Here is a 23987-nt window from a genome sequence, read left to right as displayed (position 1 = left end):
GGCTACCTTGGACCCAAACTTGAACCCCGTAGGTGGTTTACTTACCTGCAAGAACTAACAATTACTTACCTACCCTAGGAACTGTGAAAATTGCACTGTCTAGTTTTAAAATAGCTATATGTGTTTTATTTGAAAAGTATATATGCTATTGTGATTATTCAAACTTCCTAAAGTACTTACCTGCAATACCTTTCATGCAAAGTATTACATGTAGAATTTGAACCTGTGGTTCTTAAAATAAACGAAGAAAATATATTTTTCTATACAAAAACCTATTGGCCTGGAATTGTCTCTCAGTGTGTGTTCCTCATTTATTGCCTGTGTGTATGTACAACAAATGCTTAACACTACTCCTTTTGATAAGCCTACTGCTCGACCACACTACCACAAAATAGAGCATTAGTATTATCTCTTGTTGCCACTATCTTACCTCTAAGGGGAACCATTGGACTCTGTGCATACTATTCCTTACTTTGAAATAGTGCATACAGAGCCAACTTCCTACAGCTATCAAATCATTTTTTCAGGTAAATGGCTCAGTTGACAGTATGTGCACAATATGAGAAATATTCAAAATCGTACATCCACGGAATTATGATAGCAAAACATGCAGGGGTCCTGAAATCAATTCACGGACGTCTGACCTGTCTGGAGAAAGAAATTGCACGGTTAGAGGAGGAGCACCTGCTCACCGCAGACAGACACCTCCTGGGCCGTATACATGTGAAGATAGAATTTTAGGACACAGCACTCGTGGAAGTCCAACACATGCAGAAATATGTAACAGCTCGTATCTGTGGGGAGGGAGAGAGACCGGGGGCGGTACTGGCTGGTATAGCACATCCCAGGAGAGAGAAAGGTACGATTATGGCATTAAAGGATGAAGATGGTAGTATAATTATGTATCCGGAGCGGATTGCAAATAGGTTTCCGGACTATTACGTGGCACTCCACACATCTAAAATCGCCCCAGATTTAGACGCCACATCGGATTATCTGACGCACGTCGAAATGCCATAGTTATCGGATGCAGATAGGGAGTCCCTCATAGCGCCTCTGACTACTGCAGAGATATGTAAAGCTCTCAAGAGTATGTCAGAAGGGAAGGCCCCAGGGCCAGATGGGCTAACATTACATTTTTACAAAGCCTTTCAAGATCTATTGATTCCACACTTGAAGGCAGTCTATCAAGAGATGGCGGGCGCTGGGGTGATGCTGCCATCCATGAGAGAGGCGATGCTCATTGCATTGCTGAAGCGTGGCAAATCTCCACTTCAATGCTCATCTTATAGGCCATTATCATTAATAAATGTTGACACTAAAATCTGTGCTAAAATTCTGGCAGACCGGTAGGCAACATTCATACTCACATTGATAACACCAGAGCAATCGGGGTTTATCCCAGGCCGCAATCTCACAGGGAATCTCTGCACGATGTTTGGTGCCATGCAGAACTTGAACCCCGAGGTGAGGGCTGTTGCGGTCTTCCTGGACGCGAGAAGTCCTTTGATTCTGTAGAGTGGCATTTCTTGATGGCAGTCCTCTGGCGTTTGGGGGCAGGTGACATCTTCTTACAATTAGTGCAAACCCTATACGAAAAGCCATTAGCTAGGATTAGAATTAATGGCTCGGTATCAGATGTACTACACATTACTAGGGGCACCAGACATTGGTGCCCGTTGTCGCCCCTGTTGTACCCAGTTGTCGCAGAACCGCTTGCATGTGCGTTGCAAGAGTACCATGGACACCGTGGCCTCAGATTCCATGGATATAACTTGGTGACCTCCACATATGCGGACAACAAGTTACTATATATCCGAGACCCTAATCGCAACCTTGCGCCGACACTGCAAGAGGTCGTAAAGTATGGTGCCCTTTCTGGTCTTCAGATCAATTGGGATAAACTATAGTGTTTCCCTTAACACCGACCACAACTCCTATAGACATGGACTTTCCTCTTAAATGGGAAACAGGATCAGTTAGATATTTAGGAATCTGAATTCACACGAACCCTAAGATAGTATGACAGATAACTATGATGCCACAATTAAAATACTGGCGGGATATGTGGAAAGATGGATCAGACTGCCACTCTCTTTGGTTCGACGAATAGTCCTCATGAAAATGGTGGTGCTACCGAGATTTCTATTTCTCTTCCTATGCTGTTACCAAGGTCCGTTTTTGCAACCTTCTGAGCCCTGCTCATCAGACTAGCCTGCCGTACGTGTTGGGTGGACTCCATGCACCTGATCTAGAGACGTATCATAGAGTGACCCATGCCATGTTTGCCCACACCTGGATACATAATCAACCTAGGTCTGAAAAAACATAGTATGAGCTATGTTTTTAAGTTGCTTTGTATCATTTATGGCAGCAATGTAGATCTGTTAGAAATACATGTTTGTTCAGCATTTATATACTGTCTCTTTTTCAGTGGGAGATTTTGACAAGATCTGGCGCGAGCATTGTAATGATGAAGAAACTCTTTCTGAATATGCAGTCGCAATGAGGAACCTGGCAGATAATCACTGGGCAAAGACTTGTGAAGGCGAAGGTCGTATTGAATGGTGTCGCAGGTAATAAACTGTAAACTTGCAAAGTAACTGAAAAACCTGTTTTTTAAATTAAGGAGATAGGCAGCAACTGTAGTGGCTCAGCAGTGCAGACTCTTCCAGTGGTTTTCCGTTTGACAGTACTAAACGAGACCATGAAACGCTCACATCCTCTTTTTTTTATTTTATTTTTTAAACCGCTTCCTTGATTTAGGAAGGTTTTTTTTTTCTCTAGTTTGAAGCCATTCTTTTTCCTTACGAGTGAAATGTTGTTTTCTCAAAACTATTGCTCCTCCACCCAGCTTGTGAACATGTTCACAAATCATATCCCTGCCGTTTGTTGGGGAAGTAATCGTTCCTCGTCACCAAATTCGGTCAGAAGGGGCAAGTGAGTGTCAAGCTTTCTGCACTGATTAGCCCTCCAAGGTGTTCTGTTCCTAAATATTCATCGATCTAAACTGTTTCAGTATCATCCCTTTTCTCAGCCCCTTCTTCTGCAGAGTAAATGGCCCAGAGATGAAATGCAGACTACGTAGATATGAATAAAGACTTTTAAGACATTCCTACAGGTATTTGTCAATTATGGGACTGTCAGCACTGGTATGCTTTCTGAAAAGCAGACCATAACGGGAGGAATAGGGTTCTGCATCCTTACATCGTATCAGAAAACAAATGGAACTTAACAGATAAACCCAAATCCCGTTCTTCACAAGGCAAGGCAGCTACTGCTGCCACCTTGTGAAATGTCTCCTTCCAGACATCTGTCTCCTACAGATCGGCTTGTGTATTTGTACCGATTTTGGTTCCATGAGATAAATGCTAGTGCATCAGGCATCTTTTGTAACCGATTAGCTTGATTTAATGTTCATTTCCTTCCTATGGGTTTGGATTCCAGATGCAAGACAATGGCTAATTTAGCTTATTACTTTATTCTACTGTTTATAGATGTGAAGTGTGGGCCTTGTACACAGAGCTCACTGGGCATGGCTGCAATTATGTTTTAATTGGCTGGTTAGATGGGGTGTTCATAACGGGCCTAAATGAACCCACTGGGCACATCCTTACATTGTGTCTAGTAAAGTAAATGGAATAGAGGCTTTGGATCCTGGGATGGCCAGGAATGCTGGCCTGCTGAGCATGACCAGAGTAGGCCCTGACCTTTTCAATTCCTTTGAGCTCAGTGGTACAGACTCGCTAGCCTGAGACTAATGGCCGCAAACTGTAGTGCCATTGTATGACTTCACTAATGTCTATGAGGTTAGTGGTGATATGTGATTACTGACGGCATTTATGATGTCGCCTCTGACATTCTGTGTAAGTTCATGAGCCGTGCATAGGGAAGTTATGGTTGTGCTTTTCTCCATAATTTACCAGTTTCTTTGGTTTTGGTCTTCATGTTAACTGAGCTTCTATAGAGGTATTTCAATAATTATTTTATAACAAAAATACTAGGTTTGTGATGGTGAAACTCGAAACCAGTAGGGACACCTTCAGTCAGGCACATGTGTTGCTCTCAGCCCATTGTGTCCTTGGTGCTTGGCGTGGGCTTTGACCAAATGTTGTCCCCTGCTCCTGTGCCTTTTAAACCCACTGTGCTGTACGCTTTCCGATATATGCCGTAGTTTCTGGGTGCAACTCGGAGCCATAGCATTGCCATTTGCCCTGCTCACTTGCCCCAAAATCCTGCTCTGCATATAGGCGTTGGCTATTTACAGTAGACTCTGTTTCAGGGCATGGCATATAGTGTGGTCACTTTATGTACAGCCCCTTGTTCATGAAATCTGCGCACAGGACATGGCAGCTGGTATGTTGCTGCACAGTACCGCTGTGTCAGTAGCACTAACTACACATGGCATTTATTTGAAACCTCGTACAGCTAGTTTTGTATTTTCAAGAAGAAATGTATTTCCCAGTATTTTGGGGATTTTTTTAAAACTTTTTTTAAAATTGGGAATAAAATGTTGAACATGGAGTAGTAGTTTTAGTAGTGGGACTGAGCATTATAAAACAGATTTGAGCACAGAAAAACTGGGCTATATTCTTTTGTGTTGGTAAGTGGCTAGGAATCATTTTTCATGAGCAGCCTCCCTCATAACGATTGCTATCTACAGTGTAGAAAACTTTACATATTTGGAGTGGGTCATTAAGACTTCTTATGAATTCCGGCCCACAGCTCTGTGGTTATTAGCTCTCAGGCTTCATGGGTTATTAATGCTTCAGACTCTGTGACATCATACCTTTTTCCTTGGCCTTCTTCCTGCCATTCAGCAAACTTCTTGCCCTGATGATATGGCTTGAAATTGTAAGCCAGTGTTGCTGACTCAATTAATATTATGCTTTATGTAATATTTCTTACATTCGAGAGGGCCGTTAAGAGCATGCATTCTTGGACGCACATATGCATCGTGCATAGCAAGACTCTAATGCACGATAGTGAGCAACGATTATCAAGCAAATTTTAGGAATGATGTATTACGTTCCAGGGCACACTTGCAATTGTTTGGCATCTTCGACAAAGCTTACAGCATTATGGGCATTTGTGATAAGCATTACTCAAAGGCAAGTTTCAGACCTACAGTAATTCAGTATTTTCCCCATCAGTGTACTTATGGAGTAAGTGGAGGGCACATTTGTGATTTAGAGGTTTTAGTAGCAAGTTGAATCTCTTTGGAAAAGCAATGTAGGCTTCTGTGTATCTTAAGGAAGCGGTTTTTCATACTCTACCTGCTTCACTTGCTCATGCTTCACCTGTTAGTCACAGAACTGTATTGTGAGTAATTGCAATAATAAAAGTTATGCTTAGAATTCAAGACTGATCATCTGAAACTGGCTAGTTATGGTCACCACCACACCTTTAATCATCATGAACCTGAATTCAGAAGAAGCACGAATCTGGTGCTTGGGTAGGGAGGTATTATTGTGGAGGTGGTAAATCTAAGTGTCCGTTTTCATAGATATTCGAATGTCCTTTCAACCTCTTTAGACTTAGCCTGAAGGTTGATGTTTATTCATAAAATCTCAGATTTTAGGTTTGCTGTAAATTTGTTCTGATTGCTTTAAAGGTTTATTTGATGTGTATATTAATGTTTGGGTTGAAATACACCGGACAAGGGACTAACTTTTGAATTTGAAAAAAAACTGGATCAATTTATTTAACTGTTTTTCTTGTTATGCAAGTGGTTCATAACAGATTGGAGAACCCCTTCAATGTGGTTGGAGTGGAAATGTAATTCCGGTTACAATGACATTATATCAGTGGTCCCAGAACTGTTCTGAAACCCACGTTTTCGAGAAACACTCTGAGCCAAGTTGGGCAAAAAAAGGCACAGCTCAACAATCATCAAACATATTCCAGAATAGTGAAAAATAAATTTTATCTACCAAAGATTAGTTTAAATCAGGATTTTAATTTTCAGAACCCTAAATCGCTCTCAAAACTTGGTTAACATCAAAAAAGTGGAACAAAACAACCCACAGCTGGTTCTGGGGGTGAGTACTCACTGCTTACTGTCGGAGGCCATCTGCCTTCTGGAGGCATCACAGTTGCGTGCACAGCTTTTCTGTAGTTGTGGTGCAGTGCTTCAAACCTTACTGGATTTGCTGTTCAACCAGTGCTTTTTTTTTTTTTTTTTAAAGAAAAAGTAGTTTATTACACACGCTAGTAAATACTATGCACCAATTAAACTGTATGTATTATCAAAAAAAATGCCAGGTAGAAATATCTAGGGTGACACACTCTTAAGAGCCTCTCAACCAACAGAGGGGGTGCATACTAAAGTAACGCCCCACTGCTCCAGTAATCCCTTAAATGCATCATGGACCAGTTGCTTTGGAAGGTCTATAGATTACTTTCCGCATTGGCCCTCCTTTGCTCCAGGTGGTGTACTCCTGCCACAAGGAATTGTAAACTGTGGCCTCTAAAATGTGGATGTTTCTAGAGCTGATTCTTATTTTTTTTTCCAATAAATGAGGGGAGAGCTCAGGTCCTACCCTCCTTCCCTTTCACTTTTTTTCAGACATCGATGCAACACCTAGGATGTGTTACTCTGTCTGGGCTCCTAGTAATATTGTTGGTCCTGGGTCTGTCTTCCTCAGCAGCACTGCATGGCCTTCAAAGTATGTTACACTCCCTGCCTTCAGTCCCCAGGCCCCAATGCTTCAAACCACTTGTAGGGCACTTTTGTGTCCATCTGGAGCCAAGCGGTTCCCACAGAGGAACAGAATCTCCAGGGTCCTGTCAAGTTCACCTCTAATGTTGCCAAGAGGGGGTGATGGGAGTAGTGCCCCTCTGCCCTTTAGCGTAAGTCCAAAAGAGTCAGTCTGTTGAAGTCCAAATTGTCCCAGTCCAGTCCAGTCCAGGCCTGGATCCATTTAAGTAGATCCATCCATCCATCCTTGTCTTCTGCAGGTTTCTTTGCTTCTCATAGTACTTCACTTGTGTATGGGTTTAAACGTGGAGACTGAGGGTTCTCTACCCACTCCAGAGAAGCTACTCCTCACACGATCCACTACACTGCAGAGTTGTTGTATTTTTCAAAATGGTGAAAGTCAAGCTTTGGTCCTGCCACAAGTCCTCAGGAGCCTTTGGGTCAACCCCTAACTGGCACGACAAGCTGTTCCGTTCTTTCCAAAACTGGAAAATAGAGTTCCCCTTTGAGTGGTGTCCGAGAGCTGGCTGCCTTCCTTTGTGTTTTGCTGAGAAAGAGCATGCCAAAGCTTGTCAGCAAGTGTGAGTTAATTAACTAACCCCACCTTCTTCCTTTCCCACAAGCAGGTTGATACTCTCCTATTGATCCTATTGTCAGGGGAAGGCTTTGATTTACTCTGTGACCGGCAAAGTAAGTAACTTGCCAGCACAGCAGGAAAGGTGAAAGCCCAAATTGCATTAGGGACTGACCCTGGAAACTACTGCAATACCCCAGGGCAATGAAGGAAGTTTAGATAAGTCCAAATTAATATCATATTTGCACTTTGAATCTTTCTTAACCTATAGAAAAATGTACATCTCTAGGTTGAGCCAATGTAAAATTGATACTCTGTTGTGGCTTTCTCTACAGTGTGAATAAACTGAAGCACTGCAGACTTACTGTGAATCAATGCAGACTCGCACTATAGTTTGAAGGAAATGGGATGCCTAATTAAATTGTAAGGACTGTAGATGTCTTCCCCACTTTATTAAGGCTACGACTGTGCCAGTTTAGAGCTAAGTTAGACTGTAGTCCCATTCGCTGAGCCTGCATAACACAGCGTCTTACCCCAGTTGTACTGCAACAAACCTTATTTTAAGAGACGGGAACTGATTGTTAGAACCATTTTAACAGAGCATACAGTGAGTGAGACTCTCATCAGAGATCCAAAAAACAGGTCTTACGAAGTCAAAAAATGCAGGAGTTTAAAGCGGGTCAGAAGACACTTCCTCACTGTATCTATGTCCTGTAATTCCTGATATACTAGTATGATAAATTCTGTTTATTTTATTGAACACAGTGTAATAATGTGATTAATATGAAATGTTGAATTTTGAAAAAGTAATTTGTTATATTTCCTTTCTAAGTGTTTGCCAGGAATATTTTTTGAATGGTGGCAAAAGAAAAGCACTTGAAAAAGATGAGAGAAGAGCAGAACGAAACGGTCACCAGGCTGCAATCAGTGATGGGGTTGTACCTACTACTTTGACCTTTTCAAAATACCGATCGTCGGAGTAAGTGCTTAACTTCTTGACTTCTTACTTTTTGCACTCTTCAGATTTAATGTAAGCTTTCAGCGCAAAAACACATTCAGGAAGTTGTGAAATGCTATCTGCTGAAGCATTTACAGCACGTTTCTTGACGAAATAAACCTTAGCTGCATGTTAGACAACATATAGTGAATTTCAAAAATATCACAAAAAGTCAACCGCATATTTAAGAAAAACTAATTTAGTGTCCTCACAGATGCCAAAAAAGAAACATATCATAAAGAAATGGTTGAAAGCCTTCCATTGTAAAAAGACAGTGTGATTTTTATTTTTTATTTTTTATTTTTATATTCATTGTTTAGATACGTTCTACATTTGAACAACAAGCTAGTTCAGGTGTTAATGCTTCATCAGTAAAGATTAATCTGAGTGCTGTTTCTCATATATATATTTCAGTTGATACCTCACCTTATGAATTATCCTTCCGTACGTCAGACTGGATCAAAAAGCTTTTCCCAGCACTAATTCTCCAGTACTGACAGGTTTCACCATGTGGCTCCAGCTGTGACTGTGACGGACACTACCAGAGTATATAAGACACAAACCAGCGCACTGGTTTCAGCTACTTCCTCTTTTTTTTGTCTTCCTCCGTGACCTAGATCCAGAGCTCTTTCGCTGTATCTCAACAACAGAATTTCTTAGCATTCGATAGTGACTTGTTCAGATATCTCCTCCCAAACGTTCATGCTTCAAGCATTGTCATAGATGCCAAAGTATGATGTCCCTTTCACATCTAAATGAATACTGCATGTGATGTCTCCGACTGCAGCATATTGAGATTTGCCTTGTCCCTTGCACAGCAGGGTCAAGCAATGTATAAAGTTAAGGCTTGCCTGACAGCACGGCCTGTCTTCCTGTTTTTGCTGTTTTTCAGTGTAATTTGAATCAAAGTAGTGACAGTTTTTAAACAAAAAGATTTGCTTTACTTGTTTTCTCCTAGGCTGTTTTTTGTTTCTCAGTGGGATTTTAATCTGGTTTTGCCTTACTTAATGTACAGAAGGGTCAAGCAGTGTCTAAATTTAAGTCCTGCCTAGCAGCACAGTTTGACTTCATGTGTATGCTGTTTCTCAGTGTAAATTGAATCAAACTAGTCACAGGTTTTCCAATATATTTGCTTTACTTGTTTACTCCCAGTCCGTTTATTGTTTCTCTGTGGGATTTTGATCTGTTTTTTGTTTCTTGATGGCATTCTTACTTAAGATGATGCATAGTTGTCTGCTGTGAATTCTTACCCTGAAGGCAGTTTTGGTGCTGGCAATAACTTCAGTATTTGGGGCAGAAAGGTTGAGGTCCTATCAGTTCATCTGCATTGCACTGTTTTGAGGTTTGATAAGTTGGTTGCCTCTGCCTAGAATTCTTACCCAAAGTGGTTTCTGCATTTTATATTGATAGGTATGGTACTATTTAATATTTCCTCCCACTTCTACATCCAAAAAAAGAGTGCAAGCAACTGCGTAGACTAGACCCTAGATAGGTGGTGTTTTGCTGCGTGGACAGTGTGGATGATCAGCACATTTTAAATTTTGCTGCAGTTAAGCATGGTTAGGCAGTATCTAAATGCACCACCTCATACTGGGTGATCCATTCCAGCACAACTGATTTGCCCTGTCTGAGTAAGACATTGCAGAGGACATTTGTATCCAGTCTAATAGAGCCAGTGCTGCTTTCAAGAGACTTTTCCGAAGTGTCCAGGTTTTCTACATCTGCCTGTTGTCTACATGATTATCTTTGCAAATGTATGCCAAGCACTGCTGTTGTGCATGGCTTTTGCATAATAATAAAATTTGTTGAATGCAGACAGGCATGATTGCATGCACGTTTCACTGCTTTTGATGTTAGATAAAGTGTGTTACAGACATGGGGCCCAGCACACCAGTCTACTTAATAATGTTAACAGCTATGTTTGAGCACCATAATTTCAGTTTAGAAACTGCATGTTTTTGCACACCATTCAATCTAAGAAGACAGAGAAGAAAGACCCTCAACTTCCCTGGTAAACATGTTGCTGCAACTGCAAGGGAAGATGATCTTGTAGAGATCCGGCTTGGAAGGAAGAACAGAAAAGTACCATTTAGCTCCTGCTGCTTCTGTGTGTTTCTGCAAAGGGGCATTGTTTACTCATTTTATGTAGGAAAACAGGAGCTGAGAGTGAATGGCCCCACCTTACTTCAAACACATTATTAGTGATAAAGGCCAGATGGTACCGGTGCAGGAGACGGCTAAGACATGTGGACCGGTGCTGAGGGGAGATTTTGAAGGGCTGAATTACAACTGCTGATCCAATCCAAAGAAACTACACATTGTTTGGCATAATTTAGGCTAAGTAGACAGATACAGTCATATACGTTGAATAGCTGACAATATTTTATAGTTTCGAGTAGGGTCTAGAACAGGTTTAGGATGTGTGAAGAAATATGATTGCACCCTCCTATCATTATTGTGATGCACTTGATTTTTAGATAAACACTGTAAAGTAAATAATTATATAATGGAAAAATATCTACCACTGTGTGTGGATACTGATTTGTGATGCAAGGGTGAGCTCCATTTGTTACAAGCAGATATGTGATTCTCCTACTGATTTGCCTGACTACTAGCACTTCAGCCATCATGAATTTCATCCACTCTGGAGCACACACGGACCCGTGCACCACCATTGCTTCAACTTCGGAAGCAAGCAAGCAAATAGCGCTACACTCTCCTTCATTCTCAATGCATTGATCACCACAGCCACTTTCCCCGATCAGTGGAAACATACAGAGGTCAGACCACTCCTCAAGAAACCCTCTGCCGACCCTAGTGGTCTCAAGAATTACCGTTCCATCTCTTTGCTCCCCTTCCCTGCCAAACGCCTTGAGAAAGCAATCAACCAACAACTCACTGAAAACTTGCAGAAAACAACCTGCTGGACTCCTCCCAGACTGGCTTCCACTCCAACCGCAGCACCTCCCTGATTGCTGCTACCAACAACATCGGAGCCCTCCAGAGCATTGCTTCCTGTGCGCCCCAAGGAGAAACAAATTAGTTTCTCCTCTGGAATGGGGAAGGAAGAGGTCAGAGAGGCATGAAAGGATGCCTTTGTGAGCGTTCCTGCTGCAGGATCACATAGTGATCCTGCAGCAGGAATGCCCTCTAGACACCAGGGAAGGGTCGCTCTCCTTTGGGCAGCATCATGTTGGCTGTTTTTGCCCCCCTTCGGGGCAGATCAGACATATCTTTACTCACTAGATACCAGGGATATATATTTTATGTTAATTTTACATATGGGGAGCGGCCCCTTAGGCAAGGGTCGCTCCCCATGGGGGCATTATACCTTAGGTCATTGCTAATCTGCCAATTCAATTTTTTTTATCAGGGGACTTGGGGGAGTGCTGGGTGGAAGGAAATAATCTCAACTCTAACTACTTCCAAAGCTGCTTCTCAAATATTTGTTAAAAATAGTGCACTGTAACAGCGCTCATTCGCCTTGAGGAGGTGAGCCAACACCAGATTGTTTGTTTTAGTGATTGCTTTTAAGAAGATGTTCCTAAATTTTACCTTGACCTATTCACCTCCAGGTAGAGAGCCTCAGAACGGATGATGCAGGTGAGAAGTTGTGCAGCACTAATTCTACTACTCAAGGGAAAGCAAGTTTCACCACTTAATAGATATGAAAGACCCTTTTAGGATGTGACATTGTTTTGCAGATCATCTACTTGACCTTTTTGAAGGTAGTAAATAAATGCAACCTCGTTTCGACCCAAGTTACAAGTGCTTCTGTTGATGTCACTGAACTGTCAGCAAATGGGTAATGCCACACAATGTCTATGAAGAGGTCCTTTTGTCTTCTAGTAGTCTTGGAACCCTTTGTGTAGCACAGCCTTCACTTTTTGGTTACACCTTTATTCTGATCACACATGCCTTTAGAGTGCTCACCAGCCCTGCTAGAAACAACTTCAAGGCCATTAATACCAGCAACAATTTCAGGATGACCATCAAAAAGAAGCGAAAGAGGATTGGACTCCTCTTCTGCTAGGATAGAGACTCCCATTCAAGTAGGCATCCTCTGTCCAACCATTCCATCTGTGGTCATCTCCGAAAGAACTCTTCAAAAGAAGAAAGCAAAAGAGTGTGCTAGCTCTGCATCACATTTTCTCCTGTCACCCACCAAGGAGACTGCATATAAGCATTTCAAATGCATGTTTTCATGTGCCAGTTGTCCAGAAACGCAGTGCGTTTCAAATATTTGTGGTCCATAAATAACATTTCCAAATGAAAGTCCTACCATTTAATCAACATCAGAAAATATATAGAGTCCCTGTATTTCAAAAATGAGAGGGCTGTGTTAATATCTATTAGCAATCTTGGTTGAATGCAAGCAAAGCAAGGCCTTCCCAGACACATGGAAACATGCAGCTGTGCTCCCATTGCTGAAGAAACTCTGGAACCTTCAGTGCTCACCAACTACACATCATTCTCCCTGCCACCATTACGCTCTAAGGCCTTGGAGAGAATATTTAGCAGACACTTCACTGAATACCTCAACAACTGCCAACTTCTTGACACCACTCAGTCTGGTTTGAGATTTTACCACTCAGTGGAAACTGCCGCCACTGATGACATCTGCATAACTCTGGACAGAGGTGACGCAACAGTCCTCATTTCTCTGGATCCTCCCTGTAGAGTTTGACTGTCTTCCACACTATCCTCATCCAGCGCTTACACAACTTATGAACCCAAGGACATGCCCTCCGATGGATCTGCTCCTTCCTAACTGGATGGGTTTCCCATGGCCTTATTTGCAGAGTTCCACAAGGATCCTCCCTGATCTTGATCCTCTTCAGCACATAACACTGACAACTACCCCCGCCAGGAACCTCGGGATAGTTATTGACTGCAAACTCCACATGACCACCCAAGTCAACACCGTCAATGCGTCATTCTTCCATACTGTCAACATGCTGAGGAAGAGTTACAAAATGGCTCCCAATTATCACCCAGAAATTCGTCATGCATGTTCTGGTCACCAGCTGGACTACAGGAACACCTTCTACGCGAGGATCAACAAAAAACATACCAGAAGGCTGCAGACCAAACGGAACACATGGCAGATTCACTCTCAATCTCCCATGCCGCATGGGAGATCATCACATCATACTACACCTGAAGAAGTACCACTGACTCCCCATACACAAATGAGCACAATTCAGACTCCTCACCCACACTTTCATGGCGCTACATAAGACTGGCCTAGCATACCTCAATAATCACATTTGCTTTCACTACCTTCCCAGACCACTCAGCTCATCCGGACTCCTACTGCATACATCCCACACATATAGAAAACCAGGTCTGGCAGTCATTCCTTCTCCTACATCGCTCCTAAAGTGTGGAGCGACCTGCTGCTAGCCATAAGAGCCTCCTCCTCACTTCATGAATTCTGCAAGAAGCTGAGCACCTGGCTTTTTGAGTAGTCCCACTAGGCCGTAGGCTGTAGGTTCGGCTAGCCTCACACCTGCTCTGTGCCAGGATGCCCTCCTTAGTGATAGTGTACTCTACAAATCTGCATACCATGATACCAGAATGTGCAAACCTATCATATACATGACTCGTTGATCAGTACAGAAGTTCTGATTCAGACTCCCAACAACAGAAATGTGTTACCTGAATAAATATGGGTTACAGGGTCCAATTTCTCTGCATGAAGCTTCAGTTTCACACTAAATGCTGGTGAAAAACAACAGCTTAACATTTGATGCAGGTTCAAAAGCTAAAGGCAAATGCTGTAGTAGAGTTTGTCTCAGAGGACTGTTCTTTGGTCCTCATTTCAGAGGGCCAAAGAATGGGTTATCCACAACAGTACACTGAACAAAATCTTCAAATGATGGATTAACTGCAGTGAACTCTCTTTGCAAGCCACACAATGCAAAATGGTTATGACTTTGTGTCAAGTTTCCAGGAGGAAAGCTCCCTGTGGAATGTCATTTTGATCAGTTGGATGAGAACGTTCCTATAAGATTTCCCTCTAATCCCACTTCTGACAGAGGTGATCATCACAGTGTAGCAATACCCCATCCCTGTGGCCAATGCATTGGTAGATCACTAATCTGCTTCCCTTATCACCGAAGTCACAAAATGAAACGTAGTATCTCAAACCTTAATGCCATGGCTGCCATATTTATCCAGCATGGGCATCTGAACATAGCTTTAGAATGCATGAATATTTTGAAGGTGGTAAAAAGGATATCTACGAGGACTTTGTATACATTTAGGAGGAAATGGTTCTGCTTGTGGCGCATTGAGGAAAGTGAATCCAACTTCATGTGAAGAAGGTGCCATCTTTGTCTTCCATATTTGGCTAAATCTAGTTTGAGGTTTTCATCAGGAAGTCTCGTTCTCGGAGTTCCTTCTTTTGTATTCCATTTAATAGGAATTTTTTGGATTGTAAGGTGTACCCAATAGTTAGTTGTTGGGGACTCACTGGGGACTAAATATAGTGCTTGGTTGTCCGACGGGTCCTCTGTTAGAACCCGTGCATAAATCTTCTCTGAAACATTTTTCGTGGAAAATCCCTTTCATAGTATCAAGTACATAGACTTTCAGTATAAGCGAAATCCAAGACATCTGTAGCAAGGAGACATATGCAATCCTTTGTAAGGGAGATTGTCCTCCATTGGCGGGGTAGACTCACAGAAGAGAGCCCACGTACAGAAGCAGGTTTGTTGGAAGTCTTTTATGTCCCTGAGACTTTCGATCAGGAGGCCACCCAGCTAGCCTTTGGAGTTACTCTGGGTTCAAGTGATGCAGGTCCAGTCCTTAACACCTACGCAGGGGAACAGGCAGCAGGGTGCCACAGCAAGATAGCAGTTCAGTAGTGTGACAGTCCTTCAGCAACACAGCAGTCCTTCTTCTTGGCATCATAGCATTCTCAAGTCCAGAAGTGTGCTGACGTGTTGGTCTCTGAGGTCCTGTATGTATACCCAGTTGGGCCTTTGAAATGGGGGAGACTTCAAAGACAGGCCTTGGAAGTGTACAGAGGTCCTGCCCTTTCTGCCCCGGCTCCAGACTCGCTACAAGGGGTTATGCAGCCCTTTGTGTGGTGACAGGACACAGCCTATTCAGGTGTAAGTGAGGCTGTGGCCTGCCCATTTCTCCCATCCTGCCAGGATAACCCATCAAGTCACACCTAAGCTCTAATTGTGTGTGGCTGTCGAGGAGCCATACATCAAACCCAGCTGTCACCCACCCCAGCCAAGTGATCACAGACAGGGCAGCAGGCACCAAATGAGTAAAGTAAGAAAATGCCAACTTTCTAAAGTTGTCATTTTCAGAATTACATTTTAAAATCCGACTTCAGCATAAGTTAGGATTTCAAGTTTTATTTCCAGAGACCCCAAACTCAAAAAGTTTATATCTTCTAGAATGTGAATTAAACTTATAAGATGTAATAAGGCAATTTCAATGTTATCCCTTGGGAGAAATAGGCCTTACAGTAGTGAAAAACGACTTTGGAAGTTTTTCACTTACAAGACATGTAAGAATTAAAAGTACATATCTTGCCTTTTGAATACAGTGCACCTGCCATCTGTGTTATCTAGGCCCTACCCTAGGGGTGCCTTGTATGTAGTCGCGGCTCGTGGGAGTCACAGGGGGCGGGGCGGTGCACTGGGGTAGAGGATGGGCAGACATTAAAAACATTTTAAAATATTATTATTATTATTATTATTATTATTATTATAATTATTATTTTTTTTAAACGTACCTCCGCTCCACCGCCCGCCTCTCTTCCCTCGCTCTAGGTACAGGCTCCCATCCTGCCCTGCGGCCAATCCCGGCGAAGCTCAGAGCAGCGTCAGGATTGGCTTGGAGCACCCAGCCAGGGCACTCACTGGCAGACTGGGGCCTGTGCAGGCTCTCTCCAGCCCGGCAACTGTATTGCCGGGCTGGAGAGAGCCTACTGCGCATGTGTGTTGGGCTGGCCTGAGACGGCCGGCCAAACGTACATGCGCAGTTCACAGTGCACTCCCCTCACTACTCGTCACCCCATATGCCCTGCCCTTTAACAAGGAAAGGATAATAAACTATGTTTATTATCCTTTCCATGTTAAAGGATTGGCAGCGGTTGCTGCTGCGGGGGGAGGGGGGCGACGCTGCTCCGTCCAAGTGGAGTAGCTGCCACTGCTTATATGTATAAAAGGGCAAGGTAAGGGCCTGGCAAAAGGGTTATTTTGCTAGGTTGACATGGCTGTGTCGAACGGCACATACAGGCCCTGTAGTGGCAGACATGAAACATGTGTAAAAGGCTACTTAAGTGTGTGGCACAATCAGTGCTTCAGGCGCACAATAGGATTTAATTTACAGGCCCTAGGCTCATGTAGTGCACTTTACAAGGGACTTACAGGTAAATTAGATACGCCAATTAAGGATAAGCCAATATTACCATGGTTAGGGGAGAGAGCACAAGCACTCTTGCAAATGCTAAGTCCAGAAGAATGTCGAAGGACAGGCATACATTGAGATAATTGACAGCCTCATTACCCTACTTCCTAGTGCAGCACCATCCACCTCTTGCTTAACATCCCTATTGAAACCTATTTGTCAAATTTGTAATTTAGTGCTCTGCGCAATAGCTGAATCCTGCTTCCTCCCCAATCTATTAGTCCACTTTGCCTCCAATGAGAGACAATTACTGTTAGTGCGTCTGTGTTGTGTACCATGTTGAGCATTATGCTGCCTAATCAATGCGAGTTCTAAGCTGTGACATTTGTCCCCGAATTCCCAAAGAACTCCCCAATCTCTCTAATGTCCTTCATCTTCTCTACTTAACACTTAGCTACAAGGCAAGCCACAAATGTGGGAATTTCCATATTGGAACTGCTTACTCTTGTCTGCATTGCTAACAAGTAGAAAATATGTTGTGAGTAGTTGCACTTAAATCCAAGAAGTAAGAAGCAAATGCACTTTTCTTATTAAAACCTTGATCACCAGTCTACGTGTCAGCAGGTAACACACCATCATCCTTTTTACAATTTACTTATTTCCTGCTCTATTGCTTCTGCTTACTAGTTGAAGGTCTTTCCCTGTTCAGGAAAGGTCCAACCTCACTTCCGTCAAGTGGGATATGGACCTGGTAAGGTGGCGACATCAATTTATTAACAGTAAACACCTTGTTTAACAACCCCACCAACCCTAACTCGCCCCTCCTTCCAACAGCAGGAGCACCATCAAATCATTTGCAGATCCTTCCCATGCTGCTTAAGAGGGACTTCAAACCCATTCCCAATTACAATGCAGCAAGGGATTCTGCTTCAGATTTTGTTGTTAAAAAAAATAAAAAAAATAGATAAGAAGTCTGGTGAGTGGTGACCAATCCTAGAACTACTTCTCTTCAATAACTACCTTGAAAAAACAAGCTCTCCGAATGGTCAACCATTGAGCATTCCTGTTCCTTATACAGGAAGGGGAACACATGGCATTGTTTAATTTGCAGAATGCGTACTTGCATATCCTAATTCAATCCAAGCACAGGAAGTAGATCCACTTTGAAGTAGCAGGTTTTTACTGCTTGCATCTTTTGTGTATGGTCGCCTTAGATGGCATTGCTCAGATGATTGGCTCATAAAAGGGAGGCAACATTGTCTGCCAACACTTGATTGCAGCTTATCCACAGTTTCTAACTGGCTCTAAACACAAAAAAGCCTTCTCTTTTTCAAGCTAATAGGATACACTTCTCTGGCGCCGTTCTGAAATCCAAGGAAGGGAAGGCTTTCCTTTTGGACAAGCACATACTTCACTTGCAAAACGCCTCCTCCTTTCTTAATCACATACAAGAAACATGAATTCTTAAGCTGGGCATGATGTTGTCATGAATTCTTTTAATACACTAGTGCCTCTAGAAAAAATAATTAAATGAATAATGGGTGCAATACTGAGAGTCCTTCAAAGGTAAAGTAAATGTTACAGCATGCATGTAGTTGTTTCTTTGGTGGTGGACCAACAGGCTGAACATAGCTACAGGTCTGCCCTTCACACCACAACCATTTATTTTCACAAAGATCAACAAACTCCTCCCTGGATGACTGATGTGCAGATTCAGGAATCTTTCATATGGGGGATATGAGCCCAAGCAACTACAAAACTGGACATAAATGTGGTGGAACACAGTGAAGCGTGCAAGGGCTTTTCCTCATTTCTCTCCATGCAAAATATCATGATTATAGAACTGTAATTACAGGCGAGTAACTTAATTGTTTTTCAAGTAAAAGTTTAAATATATATGTCAGGATAGAAAATAGGTGTTCAAGACATTTAGGAAACCCCACTAGGATCCATGAACATGCTTTGTTAAGCTTGCAGGCCCACCTAATATGACATCCATTTATGATATTTCTGTCTTTCTCTCTCTCGCACTCCCTGTCTTGCTTTCTTGTGCTTTTTCTCACGTGCTCTCTTTCACACTTTCTTCCTTCCCCCAGCATTTGCAAAGTCACAAATCCGAGCTTAGGCTGAGCAACAAAAGACATTGAATACTGAATAAAGAAGCGCCAAGTGGAAATGTTGCAACAGTTGAAGGCTGTGGCTGTGTAGGCTGTCAGCTTAATGTGTTACCATTAGGGCTGCTTGTGTTTGGGGAGGTTCGTATAGGCTCATAGCATTTAATTTCAGATTTGAATTATTCTAAAAAAGAAGCTGTCTACCTGTCAGGAACAATTCAGTTAAGAACTTTACATTACAAGTGTTTTTCTTATTATTTTGTCTTTTTTGGCAATAAATGTTCTCTTTTGTTTCTGCCAAATGCCCCTGCATTTTGAAAATCAAATTTACCTTTGAAATGTTATTAGTATTTGTGTCTTCCTGGCCTGTCGTCCCTAGTACACAATGCAGGGAAATAGATACTTGCTCCTGAAGTCCACATTATGTGCAGACACAATTTCTGTACAAATAACATTATTTTCAATGATGCCCCTTTTTGTTTAAAACAAAAAAGCTTAGCATGGAGCTTATAGGCTAACTAAATTCAGGAGTGGCAAACACATGACGCATGGTTTGAAAAATATGCATTTACATACTAAATATTTTGTCATTCCAAGATTACTTGCCTCCCTTTTGCTTATTTTGTTTAGTAATGAAACTAGTTGTCACGGGTTTCCTCTTGAATTTTGTAATATGTAACACCATCATGGTTTATAAAATCCGGGTATGGCCCAGTTTAGGTAGGTAGGCAATTTTGGGAGAGCCTTGTAAAGCCTGTTGTACATTATTATTTTCATAGAATAATGTAGAACTCTCGTTTTATTGCTGTCATTCTGGCGTTATCTTAATTACAGAGTTTGACAGCTTTACATAAACACCATAACTGCACAACTAAACATGTATATGTATGTTTATTTTTAGTTTGACACACCTTCCAGGCAAAATTCGATTAATTGATGTTGGAAGCTGCTTTAATCCATTTTTGAGGTTTGATGAATTCTTAACAGTTGGAATTGACATTGTACCTGCTGTTGAGGTAAGAAAGCATTATGTGTTTTCCCCCATTACATTTTTAGATATAGAATATAGAACAGTAATAGACCACATCCCCTAAAACAGCAGTCCAACTACTTACTCTCATTTGATGAAGCTACTTAAAGAAGTTATTGGGTGCAAAGCTATGTGACAGAGATAGTTCCAGCTTGATATAAATATCTCCCTTTTTCCTAATAATTTTTCCCCTAACGTCAATTGAATTCTTGGTCTATTACTGTACGGGTTGCTCGTGCCACAAATTGCTTGGTATATGCCAAAACGTAGTAATTAAAAATGCATTAATAACAATAAACTTAAAAGCGAAAAAAGTCATTCCTGTATAATTTTTACTCACCTAGTAATATGTGTACTACAGATTTGGTGTGGCAGGAGCCATTTCACCCCCCTCCTGTCTTCCCTTTTCCACTGTCTTTATCCCTTCCACCTTCTTCCTCCTCCCCTCACCTCCTTAGCAAACACTAACTGTTATACCTACTTCGGTATAATGTGCGTGAGGGTAGCAGTGCAGAGATGCCTGTCACAAGAGAACAGAAGTGCTGGCATCAGACACAAGAGAAAATGTGAACTTATGGTGGCATCAAAGGTGCGCAGTGAAGACAGTAAGTGGAAGGATATTGTCTGGATCTCACTCATAAACACCAAATTAGCAGTCAACCCTGAAAAAAGGGTAACAAAACGCTAAAAAGTAAGTTTAAAAAATCCCCTCTAAAACAAATTGTCAGTTAAATAATCCTCCTTGTTAAATTGTCACACATACCTTGGACAACATTTATAATAGAATTATTTTCTATGATAAAGGAACTGTTGTTAAATGATTGTGATGAACCAAATTTGTCTTCCCTTTATGCACCATCTTTGAGCAAAGCTTTACTGCCAGCTATTCCTCTGACGCAGTGAACATGAATGCATTAGACACAGTGTACCTCCAAGCAGCATGAGCAACGTCACTCTCTCATTCAAGGCAAATGAGGACAGAGAGAAGATGAAACTCCAAAAAACAGAAACTCAATTTGTTTCAGATGTGCCACACGGCCCTTCACCTTGCAAGCAGGTTTTTTTCTCCTACCTTATGTACTTTGAACTCGCATATATGCACCATCTGGGAACATTTCTTAATCGGTATCTCCCGGGGTTGATGTATTCACTTTTAAGGAGGTTGTACTTAGAGCAGACTCAAAAGACTCCATATTGTGGCTTTGCTTACAGAGCTTGAAGAGTCTACCATGCCTAAAGTCCTTACTCTTACTCCTTATACAGGGGGGAAAGGTACATGGAAAATAAATGCAGATCTCTGAAGACTGGTCCTTTCTTTCTTGTAGAAATGTTTTCTCTCGACTCTCTGGTCATCTGTAGGCAAAATAAACTACAGTTTAAAAAAAATTAATTTACATCCATTGGGCCCTAAGGAATGGAAATTAAAAGTATGCACTGTATGTCTAACTTGTCACCTTGACTGTTTCATCAGTCTCCTTTCTGGAAAGAATCAGATGATTTTAGGATATCCTTAAGGAAGGCATAATCACTTCTAATTAAGTGCAGCCAACCAGTCTGCAGATCTGTTGCTTGTGGTATCCGTACTAGCCCTTCTATCAATCACTTTTCCTAACTGTGACTCATGTCATCTCCTTAGACTCATCAGAAAATCATGTTTGTTTTTCTCAAGAATACTTTCTGAGTACCCATGTTGGGAAATAAATCCTGCATATAGGGAAGTCTAGAGGGACAAAAGGAATTTCCAGAAGTGCAAATCAGAGTATGTGATAGAGGTCTGTAGCAGCACGGATAGCAACTATTTCTGTAAAAGCTATTTCATTAAAAGACAAAAGGTAGATACAGGTAGGGGTTTTGAAAGCCTTCTGCAGGGCTCCTGGACTAAGCAATGCCTCCTCCATCCTGCCACCAATTAAAATTATCCTGGTAAGAGTGGAGGAACATTTCCATCATCTCCACCTTGTGGCATTGAATAACAGAAAACTGTTGGGTGCTAGGCAATGTCAAGAATTAATGAAATGGCACCAGTGATGGATGGGAAAGCACACCAAGAGAACTCTTATGGATAAAATAGCTAGTGTGTGAAATCTTACAACTGCAGATATCCACTTCAGATTACTTCCTGGGACCTGAGAGTATCAAAGATTGTGTACATTTGTGGAAGAATCTGGACTACAATTGGTACATTTCTACAAATAAAAACCAACGGAAGTGTGCATTGCAAAACCCTTGAAACGTACTGGGTGGAATCGACAGAACCAATGCTGTTGGAAATGTGATAGCCTTGACAGAGGCAATGTTGTTGGAAATTAAGATTCTCCTAACTGGACTCCAAAGCTGCGGCAATATCCCAGATTTACAAAACACTCCCAAGCAATGAACCAGAGGCCCTGCTGAGGTTTAGAAACAGATGGGGAGCAACCTTGGAACAGGAGAGGAACTGGATTGGGATGAGGCCATTGTCACCCTCTGGAAAGGCAATGGCGCTACGGGCTCCAACAAGTCAACATTTTCCTCAGAATTTTATTAGAGTGATATGGGCATTCTGGACGGAGGTGAGGGAAGAACTACTGGGGAGTTTGTGGGATTTTAGGTATGGACATCCAATTGGTGCTTTAGCTCATTGTGGTGGTGTTCCAGAGAGAGACAGACTTGGAGAACTGTCAAGATTGAATCAGTGCTTGGAGATGGAGAAGCCCATATAAGAATGCAGAGGTGACCCAGTAAATTAAAGACAATTTGGGGCCCCTGGATAGGTCACGTCTGGCTGGTGGGAGATATGAGAGCTAAGCATCAGGAAAGCCTGCCTAATGACACCGCCCAGAAATATCAGGGGTCCTGTCAGATTGGAGACTAATGATACAGTAGAAATATAATGAGTGCAACACCTTTTGTTCAAAGACCGAAGGCTGGGTTCTAGATGCCTTCAGACATGACAGTGATTAGCAGAATGCAAAATACTGCCTTATATTAACGTTTTGCCTTTATTTAAGGTTTACTGAAAAAAATAAAATAATTAATCAATCCACCTTTAGTCCCATCTGGCTGGTAGAGGACATAGTCTGCTCCTTCAGGAAACTTTGGTGCAAAGGGTACCCAAGAACCAAGACATTATTTCTTAAGGCTACTCAGTTATAAAGTCCAAGTTCTAGAGTATCATTTGATCTTAGACCTCAAGTATGCCAAACAATGGGTGGTGAAGTAAAACCTCCGGCTGTTGGCTCTCCATCAGATCATTTCTCTGCTACACCAGAAAGAATGAATAGCATCACTAGACTTGCTGATTGCACATTAACACAATCTAAAAGACAAGCAAACTAGGAGTTTCCTGAACTTTCAAATTGGAACATCTGACTGTCAATACAGTGCCCTTCCATCTGTCCTGAAATCAGCTCCTCAAATGTCCTTGGAGTGCTAGACGGTGGTATTAGTGGTTTTAAGAAAAATACATATCCCCTTGTATCAATATTTGGATAACTAGTCAATGAGAAAAAGAAATTAGAAGCAAAATTACACAAAACTAATCTGGTCTTAACACACATACAGGTCTCCTGTATCCTGGGAGAATAGCTGCTTGCATTTTTGTAGTTCCCAATGCCAGATTGCATGTTCATCTGCTTAAGCTGCGCCTCGATAACCAATGGTCTCAGACAGCAAAGGACTGGAAAAAGAATATTAGCTTTAAGGAGTTCCTTTTTTAGAAAACTCCTTACATATTGACCTTGGTGATTGCTGTATCAGTGAAGGGCTCGAGCATTCCTGTGAGTGAACACTCAACTCGGAGGAAGTGGTCCCTTTTAGAAGAGCAGTACCACATCAACATGTTGGAGTTGATGCCATCCCAGTTGGCCTAAATATCCCTCCTCCTATTGATATCTGCATCAGGCATACGAATACAGGTGGGCAACACTAAAGTAATACATTCTCTCACCAAATGGGGATACATCCTTTAAATGGAAATATGAATAATTTAACGCTGCTTTCTGGCATGGAGCATCTCACTAACCTGCTAAGTATATTCAAAGTGTTCAGTCCTGGAATATCTCATGAAAGAGCATGCATATGAGCTCAAGGAAGATATTGTGTCCAGCGTCCCACATCGCAGTTGTCGTGAACACTTTTTTGGTAGACTAGACGGTGGTTCTCTTTTGATCCTTTTGAATTCCAGGTTTATTGACTGGTTAAGACAGTCCATCATG

The 23987-nt window shown here is 42.0% G+C and overlaps 1 protein-coding gene across 1 annotated transcript in view; it reads left to right on the top strand.

Annotated features, from left to right (window-relative positions):
- The window catches only part of SAMTOR (S-adenosylmethionine sensor upstream of mTORC1), a 40599-nt gene that overhangs the window by 11922 nt on the left and 4690 nt on the right, over positions 1–23987 (top strand). Inside the window, exons 2-4 of the mRNA XM_069228956.1 lie at positions 2435–2576; positions 8107–8253; positions 19663–19777. Coding sequence (XP_069085057.1) covers positions 2435–2576; positions 8107–8253; positions 19663–19777 — 404 coding nt within the window. The remainder of the gene's footprint in view (positions 1–2434; positions 2577–8106; positions 8254–19662; positions 19778–23987) is intronic.

The sequence above is a fragment of the Pleurodeles waltl genome, chromosome 4_1 (genome assembly GCF_031143425.1).
Source record: "Pleurodeles waltl isolate 20211129_DDA chromosome 4_1, aPleWal1.hap1.20221129, whole genome shotgun sequence".
Taxonomy (NCBI): domain Eukaryota; kingdom Metazoa; phylum Chordata; class Amphibia; order Caudata; family Salamandridae; genus Pleurodeles; species Pleurodeles waltl.
This window is presented reverse-complemented; position numbering and strand designations above follow the sequence as displayed.